At 60.9% G+C, this 17,273-nt stretch overlaps 2 protein-coding genes across 3 annotated transcripts; one reads left to right on the top strand and one right to left on the bottom strand.

Moving 5' to 3' along the window:
* Positions 1-802: 802 nt before the first annotated feature.
* CHRNB2 (cholinergic receptor nicotinic beta 2 subunit) lies at positions 803-4,936 on the bottom strand. Of its 2 annotated transcripts, none has more exons than XM_030026468.2 (6): positions 4,346-4,936; positions 3,564-3,709; positions 3,414-3,458; positions 2,937-3,046; positions 1,862-2,762; positions 803-1,138 (listed from the first exon to the last, which is right to left on the bottom strand). In XM_030026468.2, exons 1-6 carry the CDS (start codon positions 4,386-4,388, stop codon positions 968-970), a joined length of 1,416 nt encoding a protein of 471 aa, XP_029882328.1. In that variant the 5' UTR covers positions 4,389-4,936; the 3' UTR covers positions 803-967. The 2 variants fall into 2 exon arrangements, with proteins under 2 accessions (XP_029882328.1, XP_029882327.1); XM_030026467.2 differs by having other exon boundaries at positions 1,862-2,822; positions 4,346-4,935.
* Positions 4,937-5,175: 239 nt separating this feature from the next.
* Positions 5,176-13,836, top strand: UBE2Q1 (ubiquitin conjugating enzyme E2 Q1). The gene is made up of 13 exons (XM_030026474.2): positions 5,176-5,541; positions 6,916-7,020; positions 7,359-7,463; positions 7,802-7,852; positions 9,949-10,089; positions 10,671-10,755; positions 11,227-11,287; positions 11,830-11,920; positions 12,022-12,080; positions 12,359-12,407; positions 12,653-12,748; positions 12,914-12,980; positions 13,411-13,836. Exons 1-13 carry the CDS (start codon positions 5,257-5,259, stop codon positions 13,440-13,442), a joined length of 1,227 nt encoding a protein of 408 aa, XP_029882334.1. The 5' UTR covers positions 5,176-5,256; the 3' UTR covers positions 13,443-13,836.
* The last annotated feature ends 3,437 nt before the right edge of the window (positions 13,837-17,273 follow it).

Raw genomic sequence — 17,273 nt, 5'->3', positions numbered from 1 at the left:
GTGGTATTTATAGCAAACGCTCCATTTCAATTTTCCCCGATGAGGCCAATTCCTGCCGGAGAGGGAGAGCAGGGGAAGTGCTGCCGCTGCTGCCGGACTGGCCAAGGCTGCCAACCTGGCACACCGGCTCCCCTGCATGACCGGTGGCGGGGGCCTGGCTGCCAGCTGCTCTGGGCTCGAGTTGCAATGGATTTGTATTTTCCTTTTCCCTGCACAATTCATCTCGTGGCTGCTCTTGCCTCCAGTGCACGGAGCCTGGAGTTTAGCAGGGGACAGTGGCACTGTCGCAGCCTGGAGCAGCCCCCGACACTTGCTGCCCTAGCCCTGCCTGCAGGTAGGACCTAAAAATAGCATCCTCCTGCCTGGTACACACGCTTGCTTCGAGGAGCCGGAGCAGAGCAGCACCATCCTCCTCCCCATGCCTCTGTTCCTGCTGCATCCTGAGGCTCTGCCCGGCTCCTGGGAGCCGAAGGAATGGTGCAGGGGTCTGGCAGGGGTTGGGGGCTGCCCGTAGGGGCTGTGGCACCTGCCCCGGCCCTGCATGGCCGTGCATTGTTGCATTGGCGGGAGGAGATGCGGCGAGCAGCCGGTGCGCCCAGGAGCATCCCCATGGGGCCAGTTTCATGCTGCTGCGCTCCCTCCCTCAGCTATTGGGATTTTCCTCCTCCAGAGCCAATTATTCCCTGGCTTTTTCCCTTGGTCATAGGGAGCCAGAGCCCACCCCAGCCCTGGCTGCATCCTGCTCCCTCCTGCCCGTGGGGAGTGGTGCAGGATGAAATGACACTAAATTGAACCAGCCCCCTCCTGTGTGAGTATTTATTGGTTTGCAGTGGCTGCCTGGAGCCCAGCACCCAGCTCTGGCCCTGGGACAGGCCAGCCCCTGGCTTGGTGGCTGGGAGAGGGTGCCGAGGTCAGGGTCCCTCGCTGTCCCTGGGGCCGGCGGGGAGGGTGGGTGGCCGCCCGGGCGCTATTTGGAGGTGGGGGTGCCCTGGCCGAGCTGCAGCAGGGAGTTGGTGGCGTAGTTCTGGAAGAGGGGCTGGAGAAACATGCCGACGGTGCCAAAGACACAGACGAAGACGAAGATCCATAAGAAGAGACGGTCGATGACCATGGCCACGTACTTCCAGTCCTCGCTCACCTGCGTGGGGCCGGAAGAGATGCCAGGTGGGGCCGAGGCCTCCAGCATCACCCAGTGCTGCCTGTGCTGCTTCCGGCAGGCAGCTGGACTGAGAGCTCAGCAGCTCCACAGAGCTCCAAATCTGCTCCCTCAGCACTGCAGCTCCCGGGGCTGCCTGCCAGCCCACCATGGGCCCTGCGGAGCTTGTTCCCCTCGCTGCTACCTGGACCACCGAGCCCAGGAAACTTATCTCCCTGGTGAGCTGAGCTGGGGGCAGCGGGCAGCATCCCCTGGCCCTGCAGCCCCATCTGGGGCCGGCTCTGCCAAAATCTGCAGCCTCACTGTGCCCCACAGGGTCAGGCCTCCCAGGAGCCTCCTGGGTTTCCAGAGCAACTGCTCTGGGTTGGGGCTGCAGCGGTGGGTTGGGGGCCCAGGCAGGGGCTGCAGGGGGTCCCCAGGCATGGGGCTGGGCAGGGACCCCCTTGGTGCCTGTGCATGTCCCTTCCTGGGAAGCAGCTGTGCACCAACAAACAAACGCCCTGCACCCTACAGCTATATATGCACATCACAGCCCTGCCTGCATCCTGCAGCCCTGCCTACGCTCCATAGCCCTGCCTGCACCCCATAGCCCTGCCCCCCCCAACAGCAGCCCTGCCTGCACCCCACAGCCCTGCCCACCCCCATCAGCCCTGCTCGCAGCCCTGCCCGCCCCACCGCGCGCTGCCCGCCCTTGCCCTGACTCACACTCTGGTCGTCGTCCTCGCTGCGCATGTGGTCAGCGATGAAGCGCACGCCGTCCACCGCCTCTTCCAGCCCGCAGGCGCAGCCAGCCGCAGGGGCTGGCGCCTGCCCCTGCTGCTCCCGGTAGCCGTTGAGCCCCACAGCCTTGGCAGCGCCAGGGTTGGCATAGCAGGTGCAGGCGTGGGCACCAGCCCGGAGGAAGAGGGTGGCGGTGGCAGCGCGCTCCTGGGTGTGCCGGCGCTGGCGCAGGCGCTGGCGTGCACAGTTCTGCCGCGGCTGCTTCATGAAGAGCAGTGCCGGGAGCTTGCGGAGGAAGAGGGTGCGGACCCAAGGTGGCATGGTGTGCGTGGTGGGTGAGCGGTGGTGCACATTGAGGACACAGACGCTGGTGACGATGGAGAAGGTCACCAGCACCATGGTGAACATAAGGTACTTGCCCACTAGTGGCACGTCTAGCGATGTGGGTGGCACGATCTTGGAGATGAGCAGCAGGAAGACGGTGAGGGCGAGCAGGACAGAGATGCAGAGCGTCATCTTCTCACCGCAGTCGGATGGGAGGTAGAAGACGAGGATGGCCAGGGAGGTGATGAGGATGCAGGGGATGATGAGGTTGATGGTGTAGAAGAGCGGCTTGCGCCGGATGATGAAGTCGTAGGTGATGTCCACGTAGGTGGAGTCATCGGGATTCTCATTGCGGCGTCCCGGCAGTGCCACGATGTCCCACTCACCGCTGGGTGTGAAGTCATCCAGGCTGGCCACCTCGCTCTTCAGCACCAGGTCAATCTCAGTGCGGTCATAGGTCCAGGAGCGGAACTTCATGGTGCAGTTCTGCTGGTCGAAGGGGAAGTGCTTCACCTCGATCTTGCATGCGCTCTTGTAGATGGCCGGCGGCAGCCAGAAGATGCTGCCATCGTAGGAGATCACCGCATTGGAGTAGAAGGAGACCTCGTACATCCCATCAGCACTGGGGTGAAGGGATGCACCATCAGCCCTGGCCCTGCCCCAGCCGTACAACGGCACCACCCTGAGCCCCGGCTGGGGCTGGGGCACACACGGCCCCCCCCAGAAAACCACCTACTTGTTGTAGAGCACCACATCGGGCAGCCAGATGTGCTTGGAGGGCAGGCGGACTTTCTTCATGTTGTCAAAATCCTCCGGCTTCCAGGTGAGGCGGTAGTCTTCCCACTCCTGTGGGTGGGCAGGCAGGCTCAGCTCGGCCCGGCCGTGGGTAGGGGCGGGGTCAGGTCAGGGTGAGCATGGGGGTCCCACACAGAGTGTATGGGGGGGACCGGGGTGGGGGGGCAGTCAGGTCAGGGTGTATATGGGGGTCCCACGCAGGGTATATAGTGGGGCAGGCAGGGGGTCAGGACAGGGTGGACATGGGGGTCCCACAGAGAGTGTATGGGAAGGCTCGAGTTGGGAGGGATCAGGGCAGGGTGGACATGGGGGTCCCACACAGGGTGTATGGGGGTCCCCGGGGCGGGTGCAGGGGAGGTGCGCAGGGCAGGGTGGACACGGGGGGTCCCGGGGCCATGGCGGAGTGCAGGGCTCCCACCTGCGTCAGCCAGACGTTGGTGGTCATGATCTGCTCCCGCTCGTGCTGTGGAGAGAGAGGGGGCTGCTTACTTGGTGTGCCGGAGGGGGGGGGCTGCAGGGTGCCCTCCCTTTCCCGGTGGATGGGGGAGCAGAGCCCCGGCCAACTCACCACGCTGATGAGCTGCGCCAGCGACACCATCAGCTGCACGGTCACCAGCTCGGAGCCGTTGGTCGCCGGCCGGATCAGCTTGTTGTAGCGCGCGGGGTCCAGCAGATACTCGACCAGCCGCTCCTCCGTGTCCGTGCCCAGGCTCCCTGGGGCGCAGCAGGAGGCTGAGCCCCATGGTGGCGGCCAGGGCCCCCCGGGACCATCCAGACCCCCCCACGCACCTCCCCAGGGCTGAGCCTGTGCCCACGCCGGGGGTCTGGACCTGGCAGCTCGAGGGCGGGTGTGAGGGTTGAGGGTGTCACAGCCACGTGCAGGCTGCTCCCGGGGCAGGGGGGTTTGGGGGGGGGGCGTGGGGGACTTCGGTGCCTGGGAAGGAGCAGCTGCGGGAGGGTGGGGGCAGGGCCTGCAGCCCCGGTGCTGCCGGACGGCGAGACTGCAGCTGGGTGTCTCCCCCCGCCCGTCCCTGCCTGTCCCTGCCTGCCCCCCGCCCCGGCACTGCCCCGGCCGAGTGGTTCGGGCAGCCGGAGCCCCCCGGGCCCGGCGGTGCCGCGGTGCCCCGGAGCTGGGGGGGCAGGGAGCACCGGGACCACCGCCGGGCCGGGACAGCGGGGAGCACCAGCATCCCAGCGAGGCCGGTACCGGGTCCATGCCGGTCCTGTGCGGGGTCGGTACCGGGGCGGCAGCGGAGGGTCCTGTGCAACAGGCGCAGCCCCAGGGACCGACCCGCTCCCCTCCCCGCCGGTGCCGGTGCCCGCCCCCCCCCCCGGGCTCCCGGTACTTACGTCTGAGGGCGGCGAGGAGGCAGAGGACGCGGAGCAACGCCATGGGGGCGGCCCGCTGCCGGTGCCGCTGCCGGTGCCGGTGCCCGGGCGCTGTCCCCGGTGCTGCCCGCGCTCTCCGCGGTGCTAGAGCCGGCGGCGGCGGCCCGGGGGGGGCGGCCCCGGGCGGGAGGCGGTGCCGGGCGCTGCGCCGGGGCCGCCCCGCGCTCCCCGCTCCGTCGCCGTCACCGCCGCCGTCAGCGGCCCCGGGGCCGCCCCCGCCTCCGCCCCGCCGCGCCCCGGGGACACCGGGGGAGCAGGGGGCAGCGCGGGGGGGGGCTCCCACGACTCTCCGCACCAGCGGAGTCCAGCCCCCGCCGCCCCCAGTCCCTGCACGGTCCCAGCGGGGCGGGGGAGCCTCGGGTCGGGAACCGAGGGGGGAGCGGAGGCCGGGGTGTGGGTGGGGGGGAAGCTCTGAGGCAGATCCCGGGCCCCAGCGCCCTCCCCGGCCCCGCCACACACGGGGGAGGGTGTCTCGGGCCCCGGGGACCCCCCCGGACCTCAGGGACCGCTCACCGCCCCCCCCAGGGCTCCAGCCCCCACCGTGCCCCCCCCGCCCCCCGCCGGTGCCCCCCCAGGCCCAGGCCACCACGTGACCCACACGTGACCCACACGTGACCCCTCCCGACCAGGGGCGAGGCTCGACCCTCCCGTTCGCCCCGCCCCCTCACTTTCCGGAGCGCCTCCCTGGCGTCACTTCCGGCTCGGCGGCGCCTCGCCCGGTTGCGCGAACGCTTCCGGCGGTTGAGGCCCCGCCCCTTCCGCTGGCGACGGGAGGGGTCACTTCCGGAGAGCGGGGCCGTCCCGCCGCCATCTTGGGCCGGCTCCGGGGGCTGCGGCGGCGGCGGCGGCGGAGCGGGTCCCTCCATGGGAAGATGCAGCGGGCGGGGGCGGAGGAGGCGGCGGGGTCGCAGGCGGCGGCGGGGGGGCCCGGGCGGAGCGGGGCCGAGGTGGCGGCGGCCCCCGCCGGGCGGATCCTGAGGCGGGAGCTGCGGCTGCTCGAGTCCATCTTCCACCGGGGCCACGAGCGGTTCCGCATCGGCAGCGCCTGCCCCGACGAGATCAGCTGCGAGTTCGTCCCGGGGGCCGGAGCCCGCGCCGGTGCCTCCGGTTCCCGGGGGCCGCCGCCGGGGCCCGTCCGCATCCACTGCAACATCACGGTGAGGCCCGGGGAAGGGCACCGGCCTGCTGCGGCGGGGTGGGGGGGCGGGGCACCGGCGGGGGCGGCCTTGGGACCGAGAGGCCACCCCGACCCGCTTCGGGGAGCCGACCGGAGTGGGGACCGGGGCTGCCGGCCATTGGGCGACTGCGGCCCGTTGGAACCCGGCGCCGTTGCGGGGACCGGCCCGGCCCATGCGGCTTGGGGGGAGCTGGGCCCGGGCCCCGCCGTCCCCCGGGGTGGCCGGGGCTGGCCGCGGGGCACGGGGGGGACTGAGGCCGGGCTCAGGTGGCCACGGGGGGACCTGCCTCCGGCCCCCCACCTTCCCCAGAACCCTGTGCGTGGGATGCAGGCCGCGCTCGGGCCCCGAGCTCCACGGGGCTTCCTCCACCAGGAGAACAAACCCCGGAGCCTTCATGTCCAACCGGTGGGCGCAGGCAGCACCGGGGGGAACATGGGCTGCTCTCGCCGTCCCGATGGCCCTTTCCTCCCCTGTGTGAGACTCTGTGCACCACTTTTCCCTGCTTGCCCCAGGCTTTTTTTGCCGGGGGGGGGGGGGGGGACTTCCCAGGTGGCCCTGACCGGTGATGCCTGGAGGAAGAGGTACTTGTGGCCTCAGCATCGTCAGGCTCTTCGCGTCCGTTGTGGCTCATCCTCGCCTGGGTTTTAGGGGATCCTGATTGAGGGTAGATTTGCAATGGGGCACAGATCCCATCTCTCATGGTGAGTTACAGCTGGGGTTGCAGCTCTAGACGAGGAGTGGCAGAGTGTGGAAAGCCCCCGGTGCGGATGCTGAACAGGACCGGTGTCTGGGATTTTCCAGAGGGGCAACTTGGGAGCATTGTCAAAGGCTGTCAGCAGCTTTGCCCTGGATTAAAGGCGCCTGCTTGGCATCTGCCCCTGTGTGGGTGCTGTCGGGTCGTGCATGCCTGATTCTTCTCCTGCAGCACTTCTGTTCCAGAGCTGGCAAGGCAAGAGGCCTGCAGGGCAGCATAAAACACCCTTGGTGTCCTGCCTTAACTGCTTTCCCACCCCCAAGGGCCCTGGTGACCAAAGGGGTGGCCAAAGCGTCACCACCCTCCATCTTCCACCCCACTCTCCCTAGGCTGGGGGCAAGCGGCACAGTGCTGAGCCACAACAGCGTGGTTGGAGCGAGGGTTTGTTTTGCCCTTGGCCTCGGCATTAGCCTGGAGGGTGGATGCAGTCACCTGCAGGCCGTTCTGCTGATCTCTGTGTTCTGGAGGGATGTGTTTGCAGGAGATGTGGGGCTGCAGCTCCCTGTTCTGGCTGGTTCGCTGCTCTATTCCCTGCCAGCTGCGTCGGTGGGACAGAGGCAGTTGCAGCAGCACAAACACCACCTTTTCCTTGTCTCCAGGAGTCTTATCCAGCTGTTCCCCCAATATGGTCTGTGGAGTCAGACGATCCGAACCTGGCAGCTATCCTGGAGAGGCTGGTGGAAGTCAGGAAAGGAAGCACGCTGGTGAGGGGACACTGTGTGGGGAGAAGGGAGAGGTGGCGAGAGGCTGGCTGCTTCGGGAGGGTAAAATCCTTGCTGCGTGCCTCCAACCACCTGAGGCAGGGGGTACGTCTGGTCTCATAAGGGTTCAGGAAATTTGCGATGAGCAGTTCTGTCTTCTTTTGAATTTGATGCTGGGGTGTGATTTTTTTCCCCCATGTCCACTGCTGCTTGGAGCAGGAAGGGGCAGCCTCTGGGCATTTGCTCGCTCGTTTGTGAGGGAAAGTATGGCAGCTAAGCTGAGGCTTAGCTTGGCGTAAGGGTCTCTGCGCTTCTCTCACACTTGTCTGATTTCTGGACAGCTTTTGCAGCACCTGAAGCGAATAATCTCTGACCTGTGCAAACTCTACAACCTCCCCCAACATCCAGATGTTGAAATGCTGGACCAGCCTCTGCCAGCAGAACAGGTGAGTGACTCGGGAGGAGACTTTTTAAGCTCATAAAACGGGTTCCCTGGAGTTTGCTTTAGAGGCTGAGGCTTCCTAATCCCTGAAGGAGGAATGCAGCAGGCGAGGTGTTCATCTCTTCTCCCTGGGCTGGATTCCTGTCCTGGGTGATGCCAGCCTGCTCTATTGGGCGTCTGGTGTAGTTTCCTGTAAAGGTTCTTGGCTTCACTCTGCTTTTAACTTGGTTCTGCTTGTAAATCCCTGTTTAGCCTTGCCTCGGAAGGGTCTGGGAAGGCAGGAGAGCCTTGCCACAGGAAGCTGACAGTGCAGTCTTCGTCTCTGTCCTTTTGTCCCTGCAGAGCACACAGGAAGAGGTGTCCTCTGAAGAGGAAGACGAAGAGATGCCAGAGGTAAGTGCCGCCTTGCCGTATGAGGAAGTACACCGGAGAGCTGAGCACAGGGAGATGCCTGCTGAAAGGTGCAAGGGCACAGGGATTGTGTCTGGGAGGAGCTTGTGGAGTACAGACAGGGAAGAGCCTGCTATTTGGCTCAAAGGCTTGATTGTTCTCAGTGTTTCGCTGCTGGGGACCCAGGTCCTGAGCCATGGATGGGAGTGATGTGTTCACAAACCAGGGGACTGCAGCAGCCGAGAGGCGTAGCCATGGCCTCCAAAGGCATGCAGACAAGCTGAGAGTGGAGCCCCTTGGACAATTTCTCTCTCGGCTCACACTGCTGTGCTCTAGAGCCTGAAATTTACACACGAGCGGTGGGATTTTCCGGTTGCCATTGCTGGCAGGGAAATCACACCATGAAAATGGAACTCCCACAGAGAGGATTAGGTAGGATGGCTGAGCGTGTGAGCGAGCTAATTGGCAGGAGTGGCAGAGTCAGCCATACTTCACTGCAGGCTGAGAATATCATGCTGCAAAACCCACAGGCTCTGGTTGTTTTGTTTGCGGTTTAGAGATCTCTAGAAGTGGGTGGAATAATCTTGAATCTCCATGGTGACGTTTAGTGATGCCTTGCACGCTTCTGGGGTGTGAGAGGCATGGGCACCAAGTCAGCAGCACTGCAGAATCTGGGGGCAGGTCACTTAGCAGCAGCATGCCTGGCACTTGTTGGGGTTTTCGCAAAGTTAATAGCTTGCTAAATCAAGGATGTCGTTCACCACGGTCCCCGGAGAAAATGAGGAGGCTTAAACTGGTGCCAGCGTAACCTCGCATATCTGCAAACTTGCTGCTTTGTGGCAAATTTGTGGTCTGAGAGTCCTCCCGCTCCTGTGGACTGGAAAAGAAATCCTTGGGAACTGAGCATTCCCCCTCATGCTTTCTGCTAACACCATGCATCATTGTGCAGGGACAACGCTTTCACTTAGAGCAAAGGTTTCTTGCTGAGCAGTTGGATTTGCTGGGCTGTCAGAAGAGCAGGGCAGCAGAGCCATGCCCTGGTGCGGAGATGCATTATGCAGGTTAATCCACTCGAGGGATTTTCTAGGAGGATCTATTTTCCTATGTGACAGTCTAAAAATGTCAAAGCCTTTCCAAAAATGCTGCTCATCCAGAATAGCAGCAGCTAGCTTGGAGAGGCCGAAGTAAACACTTGTTCAGAGGAATTAATACCAGCACTGGAGCTGTGTGTACCCACAGCCATTTGCAGGCAGCTTCCGGGTAGCTGAACCCTGAGTGCAGTAGCCACTGTGCATGGCAAGAGATCTCTGCAGTGGCCCCTGATTGCTGCGACTGGTTTTTACTGGTTATTAACATCGGGGTCTTGTACACATCAGCCTGACGAGTGTTGTGGAAAGGGATGAGGGGCAGAGCCTCTGCTGGGGGGAGAGCGTCGGGGGGAGCTGAGCTGATTTACAAGGAGCCTCCAGACACCCTGTGAAACATCACATCTTTTTGAGAGGAAAACATCCTGCGCCACTGAATTTTTTGTGTGAGGGTCTCCTTCACATACCAGTGACCTGTGTTTGTGTTGGTTTTTTTGCTCGTGAAGAGGAAACAACACAGCCCAGCAGCACTGTGCCGAGTGTCTGCAAGTTGTTCCAGCCATCCAGAAATGTGGCACGGGGCTGTTTGAGCCACGTGCATGCTTTGATTCAAGTGCCCTTCAGTTGCATGGGGCTCGTTGGGGAGCATATATAAGATTAATGGCTAATTATAAACAGGTGTGAGAGCTGGCAGGGAAGAATCCAGCAAACAAAGAGCCTATATGAGCCCAATTTAATTCTGGAAGGGGAAGTGTGCCGCTCTGCCCGCTGGCTTTGGTACAGGAGGGCGGCAGGGGCCCAGTGGCTGAAGTTTCTTCACTGAGCATGCCCAGGCCTTGTGTCCTCTGCCACATTTGTGCCTTGGATCAGGGCTTGGGACTTACTGCGGAGAGTTGGGACAACTGGAGAGTTGCACTGGGAATCCTTCCTGGTTCAGGGCAGCTTCCATCCACAGTACTTCCAGCAGGGAGGAGTGAAGACTTGTCTCTACCAGTTCTCCTCTCCATTTCCCAGGACACTGAGGACTTGGACCACTATGAGATGAAAGAGGAAGAGCCGGCAGATGGGAAGAAGACAGAGGATGAAGGCATTGGGAAGGAAAACCTGGCCATTTTAGAGAAAATAAAAAAGAACCAGAGGCAAGATTACTTAAATGTACGTGTCACCCGGCGGGCTGGCGGGTTGGGGAAGTAGAGGGACCCAAGGGTGAGAGCAATGGAGGCACCTGCTAGCCCTAAATCAAAGGGGCTGTCTCTGGCCAAAGGTACAGCAGTGGCTCTCAGGGGCTGGCATGGCTGATGCAGAGAAGTCTGTGAACTGCCTCTGCAGCTCAGGGAAGTAAGTGTGGGCCTTGGGTGCCCTGAGGCATTGGTGCTATGTGGGGCAGCCTTCCTGCCAGTGAGATCTGGGGTTCCCCTCTGCTCCCAGGAGCTGCACCCCACTTTGGGCCGTGGAGATGGCTGGTGGGTTGTGCTTTTATACTCCTGGGCTGAGATTCTTACACAGTTGAGAGGGCACGGAGGCGTTTCTGCTGCAGCTGCACTGCCTGGGGTGGCATATTTGGGGCAAGGGAAGTTGCTGTAGAGGAAAAGGGAAAGACTGAGAGGTGGGGGACATGGTAAGGTCTAGTTTAGAGGCTGGACAGGAGTTCTAGCTCAGGTGTTGGCCTCGTAAAGCAATGGCCGTAGTGGGTGCAGTGTGACAATGCAACTTCCCTCCTCCCAAATTCCTTGTAGGGTGCAGTGTCTGGGTCTGTGCAGGCCACCGACCGGCTAATGAAGGAGCTCAGGGATATTTACCGATCACCAAGTTTCAAGGGCGGTAAGTACTGTGGGGAGCTCAAGGGAGGGGGCTGCTGTTTGTGCCACGGTTTTCCTCGTTCTGGGTGGCACCTAATGGGCCTTAGAGCTGTTCTGCTCTTCTCAGCTGGAGAGAAGATCTCCAGCCTTTGGTGACTGTGGCTCTGTCAAGAGCGAGCAAAATTGCTTTACCATTTGTGTTCCCTGCCAGTGCTGGATGGCAGTGAGGAGTGTGCTGTGGGTGGGATGATTATCTGGCTTTGAAGGTGATGGTGCTCCTACCCTTTTCCCAAGCCAAAGGACTTGGGAAAGAGCAGTCGTAGGAAAACTGCTGCCCTCAGGATGGTCCTTCTGGATAAGTGCTCCTTTTCAGGGAGGGTCTGTGCCAGGCTGGGGTTGTGCTGCAGGGCCAAGGGAATTTGAAATCTGGGTGGTGGCTCAACCCCCTGTTCAGTCTGCCCCTGTAGTGACACACGTCTTCTCTGCCTTGCAGGATACTATGCAGTTGAACTAGTGAACGACAGCCTGTACGATTGGAACGTCAAACTCCTGAAGTAGGTGGCATAGCTTGGGATCATGCAACTGTGGTGGATCTTGGTGGTGGGACCAAAATGTCCCTGTGAGCCAGAGGGGAAGTGAGCAGGGCAGGGGAGCACCTGGCAGACCTTGGGTTAGCCTCTCTCGGGCAGCTTGCTTGCTGTCTCCACATCAGAAAGGAGATGACATCTCCAGAGAAACGTGAGATAATCTGAGGGCTCTGCAAGTCTGTCTGCTGTTCCTAGAGTCCTGGAAGAGGTGCATCAGACAAAACCCCGAGCTTTCACACCCTCCAGACACCAGTGCTGCCTTTCCCTTGGGCCAGGCAGTCTTTATTTTTAAGCTGGCAGCATGCAAAAAGGGTGTGATGGTCTTCTCTGCAAACCGGGAGCAGAATGCTGACAGCTCATGCTGTCGCTGCCCTCTGGGTGAGAACATGAGGGCCCACGTGGCAGCCAGGTTGTGCAGGTACAGTAGCTCTGGGGTTCGGTGGCAGTGAGCGTGGCCAACTTGAGGTGCGCGACCTTGACTGTGACCGTCTGGGGTTTTCCTTCGGCAGGGTTGACGAGGACAGCGCTTTGCACAATGATCTCCAGATCCTCAAAGAGAAAGAAGGAACAGATTTCATCCTCCTAAACTTCTCCTTTAAAGTAAGGCTTCCCATACCTCCCTCTCCTCAAGATACACCTGCCTCAGTGAGTCATCAGAGAAGACGTTTCTCAATGGCTTTGCTTCCCTTCTCTTGTTCCAGGATAACTTTCCTTTTGATCCACCGTTCGTAAGGGTCGTGTCGCCAGTGCTGTCGGGGGGGTAAGTAACTGTTTGCCTGTCTGCTTGCTGAGGTCTCCAGCACTGCTTCCTGCAACAGTTTTTTCACTAGGAGTTTATCCAGCACTGCCCAGTCCTGTTATCTCCCTGATACTGCAAAAGTAGCTCTCCTCATCCACAGATGAGGCGGTGGATTTTTTTTTTTTTTGGTGCATTTTTCCATCTGAGATCTACTCTGACAAAATGGTTCATCTCTGGAGGAGCGGGTGGGTGAGGCGGTGTCTGTCTCTGACATAACTTTGCCCAATTCCTTCCCCAAGGTATGTTCTGGGTGGCGGTGCCATCTGCATGGAGCTACTTACAAAACAGGTAGGTACTGGCTGGTATGTGGACCTGGGTAGCTGCTGCTGTCTGCCATGCTTTGTATTCCTGCTGCTCGGGCCGGCTGGCAGCCAAATCCTGCCTGTTCCCCTGGCTGGCAGCTGCCTGGCATGGCTTTGCAATGCCTGTGCCAGACTCGGGAAGGGGAACCCTTTTGTTGCTGTGGGGAAATGCAACCCCTGAGTGGGGGTCCTGTCCACGCTGGCCTCACTGTGTTGCGCTCTGTCCCTCAGGGCTGGAGCAGCGCGTACTCCATCGAGTCGGTGATTATGCAGATCAGCGCAACTCTGGTGAAAGGGAAAGCGCGGGTACAATTTGGAGCCAATAAGGTAGGGCCCAGTCAGTGTAAGAGAACTCGAGGAGCGGTTGGTAGTGGGATGGAGGCAGATGAGGGGACAACTGGCTCTGGCAGCTTGGTTCGCATAGGGAAGGTGTGTGGGACGGCTCGTACTGGGTTCTAGCTGAACTGATGGTCGCCCTGTCTTCCCTTGCAGAATCAGTACAGCCTGACAAGAGCACAGCAGTCCTACAAGTCCCTGGTTCAGATCCACGAGAAGAATGGTAAGGGCTGAGGGAGACGGTGTGCATTTCCTCTTGCTGGTCCGGGTTCCCCTAGGCTGAGCGTGCAGGCGAGCTGCTTGAGTTTTTTCTGCCCCAAGTGCAGAGATTACCTGGAGCAAGATGACAGCCGGCAACAGCAGCTGCTGTCTAATGCAGAGCATGTGGCTGCAGCATCCCTCTGCCCTTCCCCACTGGTCAGTGCTGGGCTCCTTCGGCTATAACTAGAGACAGCGCGTCCTTGTCCGGGTGGTGTTTGGAAGTAACCCAGAGAGAAAGCCTCCCAGTAATCTGGGAGATGTGGCCCTTTGGAAGTGGGACATAGCGTGCTTGCGCTGGTGCTTTCTGCAGCTTTTCCAGCTGTGCATTTCCAGGTGTAGGTTTGTGTTCCCCATGCAGCTTCATCCCTCACGGATCTCTCTTCTTGTTTCAGGCTGGTACACACCGCCCAAGGAGGATGGCTAGCATGGATGCTGCAGGACCAATCTGATTATCTTCTGGATGCTCTACTTGGATCTAAACGATGCCTCTTGGCTTTCTCCCAGGATGTAATAGCTTTGCCTGTTGCAGGACAATAATGGCTGTTAAAAACTCTAAATAAAACTGTGTAAGCAGTTGGACTGACCTAAAACACTTGCTGGACCCTTGCTAGCAGGCATTCTTGTTAAAACAAACTTTTGAGCCTCTTGTATCGCTGGAAACTTTTGACTCTACTCCAGTCTAGAGCGTCCTCCTTACCTATGCTATGGATTTAATTTATTTTCTTATTTCATGTACACTGCTTTTTTTTGTTACAGTGTATGATGGATGTGTATGGAAAATGTATCTTTGGAGAAAAATTACAGTTTGTTAATTTGAAGATGCTGGTCTGATTACTTCCCCCCCCCCCCCCCCCCCAAGCTGCTGTTGGGTGGATCGTACCCTGCACTGGCAGCAGCTGTGCCACGCTGCATCTTCAGTCTGTGGTGGGTTGGTGGATGGAGCTGAGGGGCTGTGCTGGAGGTCAGGAATGGCCCAGGCCTCTTGGTGTTGGCTGCAAAGCCCCAGGACAAGCCACGCAGGAGGGTCTGGAACAGCTGTCTTGGAAGAAGAAAACCAGAAACCTTTTTTTTTTTTTTCTTTTTTTTTTTCTCCCAACGAGGGAGCAGGGCTTCTGTCCTCTCTCACCTAGAGCAAGACCAGACTTTTCTTTATAACCTGCAAACTTACACCTCTGGAAGTGGAGAGGGGAAGATCTGGAAGGCCTTCCTGTGTCCTGCTGTAGATGAGGGGTTTGTGGGTGTATCCCAGGGCTGCCAGCTCTCACCCCAAACTTTTCCATGTCCTGTCTTGCCAAGCAGTAAGAGATGAGCAGAGGCTTGGCTCCTTTGCCCTGTCTCTCCCCACTAACCACGTGTGGAGAAGAGAGAAGGTGGCTGAGTCCCTTGTACCTGTAGTTGCTGCGCTGTGGATGAAAGCTGCTGAGTGCAGGGGAGTGTGGGCAGTGCTAGATGTGATTGCTGCTCTCATCCCTGCCCAGGACTTGCTCCTGTAGCAAGGGGCCTCGTTCTGTAGGGTTTTATTTTATTTTTCCTTCTCAAGCCATCATTCTGAGCCCTGGCCCTTGGTGGAAGGTATTGCTGCAGTCATGCCATGTTGGTTCAGTCCCTGTTCCTTGCTCAAATCCCCTCTGCTCTGGCCTGAGGCTGCTGGAAGGAGATGTGGATGTTGGAGCTCTTCTAACTTCTGGTGCTGTGTTCTTGGCTGGAGGTCATAGCTGACTCATTAGTGTCAAAGCTGGACCATCAGTATTAATTCACTGTGTTTGAATAAAAGTTATTAGAAAATCAAAGGGCCTCAGAAGAAGTCCATTATCTCCTCAGGCAGCTGTTCCCCTCTTTAGGCATTGTCCTGCTCCAAGCCTTGGAATAAAAAGGTGCCGTAGGAGAGGGATTACTGGTGGCTGCTCTGTGCTTGCTGCAGGAGTGGCTCCGGCCTCGGCCGGGGATTATTTTTAAGTGCTTTGCTGAAGGACAGGAGGGTTTGTGATGCTGAGCAGCTCTGCCATGCCCTGTGCTCTGCTCCTCTGCCCTGGACCAGCACCCAGCAGGGTCCTGGACCCTTCCCACCCCTGCTCCTGGTGCTGGTTGGGGGGAAGGAGGCAGCCACACTCCACTCCCCTCTTTAACTCAGCCCTAAGGAACGTGCTGGGGAGAGGGGTTAAGACGGTTTAATGAAGGTTTAAAAAGCTTGTGGTGTTGCTGTTTGGTGAGGTGGGGGCTGCACCTGCCGACCCCAGTGATGGGGTTGGGTTTGGGTATACTGAAGTGGTTGGGAGAGCTCATGGCATGTGCACTCCTGAATCCTGGTGGCTTTCTGGTCCAGGATGAGTGGGAGAATTGAACAGGGCCCTGCAGGACCCTCCATCACTTGGATGCTGACCTGGCAGGCGTTGAGGCTAGAAGCGTGGCAGGAACAGCACAAGCTGGTGTCTGGCAGGCGTCTGCCTGTCCTGTCTGTTCTCACCCACCCGAGCGTCAGGATCCGTCCATCCTGCTCTGAGACGAGCTCAGCGCTCATCACCACCATACTGGCTCAGCTCTTGTTTTGGCTTCTCAGGGAAGCAGATGCGCGGTGCCATCTGTCACCGCTGCCGGAGACACTCCCACAGCCTCCCCCTGCAGGAGCTGGCAGGGGTCAGGGACAGGGAGAGACTTCCCAAAGGAGACGTATGGATGGTGCGCCACAGGGAATGCCGCCGCAGCACAAAGCCGCTGAGATGGTGCTGCCTGAGCTTCTGCCCTTCTGTAGCCCCCGGGAAGATTAAGAGGGAGGATTTAAATCTGCCAAAGAAAGAAAACGAACAAGCACCTTTCACTAAGCTAGCACCTGAGTTTACTGGTGCAGGCATGGAGTTTTCCTTGGCCTTGAGAAGGCGAAGCTGAAGCCAGCCAAGATCCCACCACCAGTTTGAGCACCAGCCTAGCAGCAGCGCCTTGCCACCGCAGCGCTGTTGAGGAAATTGCCACCACTTCCTATGGCGCTGCTGGCAATCCTGCACCACTGCTCAAGGCTGCCCAGCACCTGGATGGGGTGGGGAGCGGTGCTGGGGACCAGCCATCCCTGCTGAGTCAGGCTCCATTCTCCCAGTGCCCCCTCACAGCAGCAGGAACCCCCATGGGTAGGAGCTGGCTGGTCCCTGGACGTTCTCCAGCCCCTGCAAACAGGAGGAACTCGTGTCCTGCCACGAACCAGGGCAGCCCCATCCTGGTGGAGCATCTTTACCTGCAAACCCCCATCCCCATCCCTTTCTGTTGTGCTGTTGCACACGGGTGGGTAAGGGCACCCCGCAGCCTAGCTGCCAGCCCGGCAGGAAGCCAGATGGCTGGGCTCAGCTGGGGTTTTCCGGCGAGGTCTCCGTGCAGCCAGCAGAAGTAGGTCTTTGCTGGTGTGGTGGGAACCACAGCTGCGGCAGCAACGAGCACACCAGGACCATGCCCTCCCTCTCGTCGGGCTGTGCATGGGTGTGTGTGGGGTCCGTACATGGGGTCCTCGCATGGGGGGGGTGGGTGGGGGGTGTCTGTGCACAGGTGCTGTACATGGGGAGGTCCATGCACAGGGTTTGTGCAGGGGGTCTGTGTATGGGGGCTGGCTTGGGGGGGGGGGGTCTCTGCGTGGGAGCCACACACAGGGTCTGTGCGTGGGGTCCATGTCCAGGGTCAAGACCCCTCATCCCATCAGCTGGGCAGGGTCCCGAGGTGTCCCAGCCTCACCGGACGGGACACCCCCCCTGCCCCGCCGCTCTCGGGGACCACGCAGCCCAGGGCAGCCGCCGGCCGGAGACATCGGCCCGGGGAGGACGGGGCCTGGACTCCCAGAGGCTGCCAGGGCCGGTGGCCGCCCGCCCGGCCAGTGCCGCGCCGTCCCCCCGGGGCCGCCCCCTCCGGATCTGGGCGGGGACCGCCGGCCCCTCCGGCCCCGTCCCGTCCCGTCCCGCCGCCGCCGCCGCATGGGGCCCCCCGGGCCGGCCTGACTCCCCCCTGCAGCCTCGCCGCCCCCCGGAGACGGGCCCCGCCGAGGAGCCGCGACGGGACCCCCCGGCTGGCCGGCCCCGGCCGGACCCCCCGCCCTCGGAGCACGGAGAGACCCCCCGGGCCCCTTCCCCGGGGCCAGAGGACCCTCGGAGCCGCCCCGGGGCTGCCCCGGCCGGATCCCCCGCACGCCCGGCGAGACCCCCCGACTCGTCCCATCGCTGGAGCAGACACCCCGGTCCCCCGCCCCCCCCTGGGACCCTTCCCCGGGGCCAGGGACCCCCGG

This window comes from Aquila chrysaetos, chromosome 9 (genome assembly GCF_900496995.4).
Source record: "Aquila chrysaetos chrysaetos chromosome 9, bAquChr1.4, whole genome shotgun sequence".
Classification (NCBI taxonomy): domain Eukaryota; kingdom Metazoa; phylum Chordata; class Aves; order Accipitriformes; family Accipitridae; genus Aquila; species Aquila chrysaetos.
This window is presented reverse-complemented; position numbering and strand designations above follow the sequence as displayed.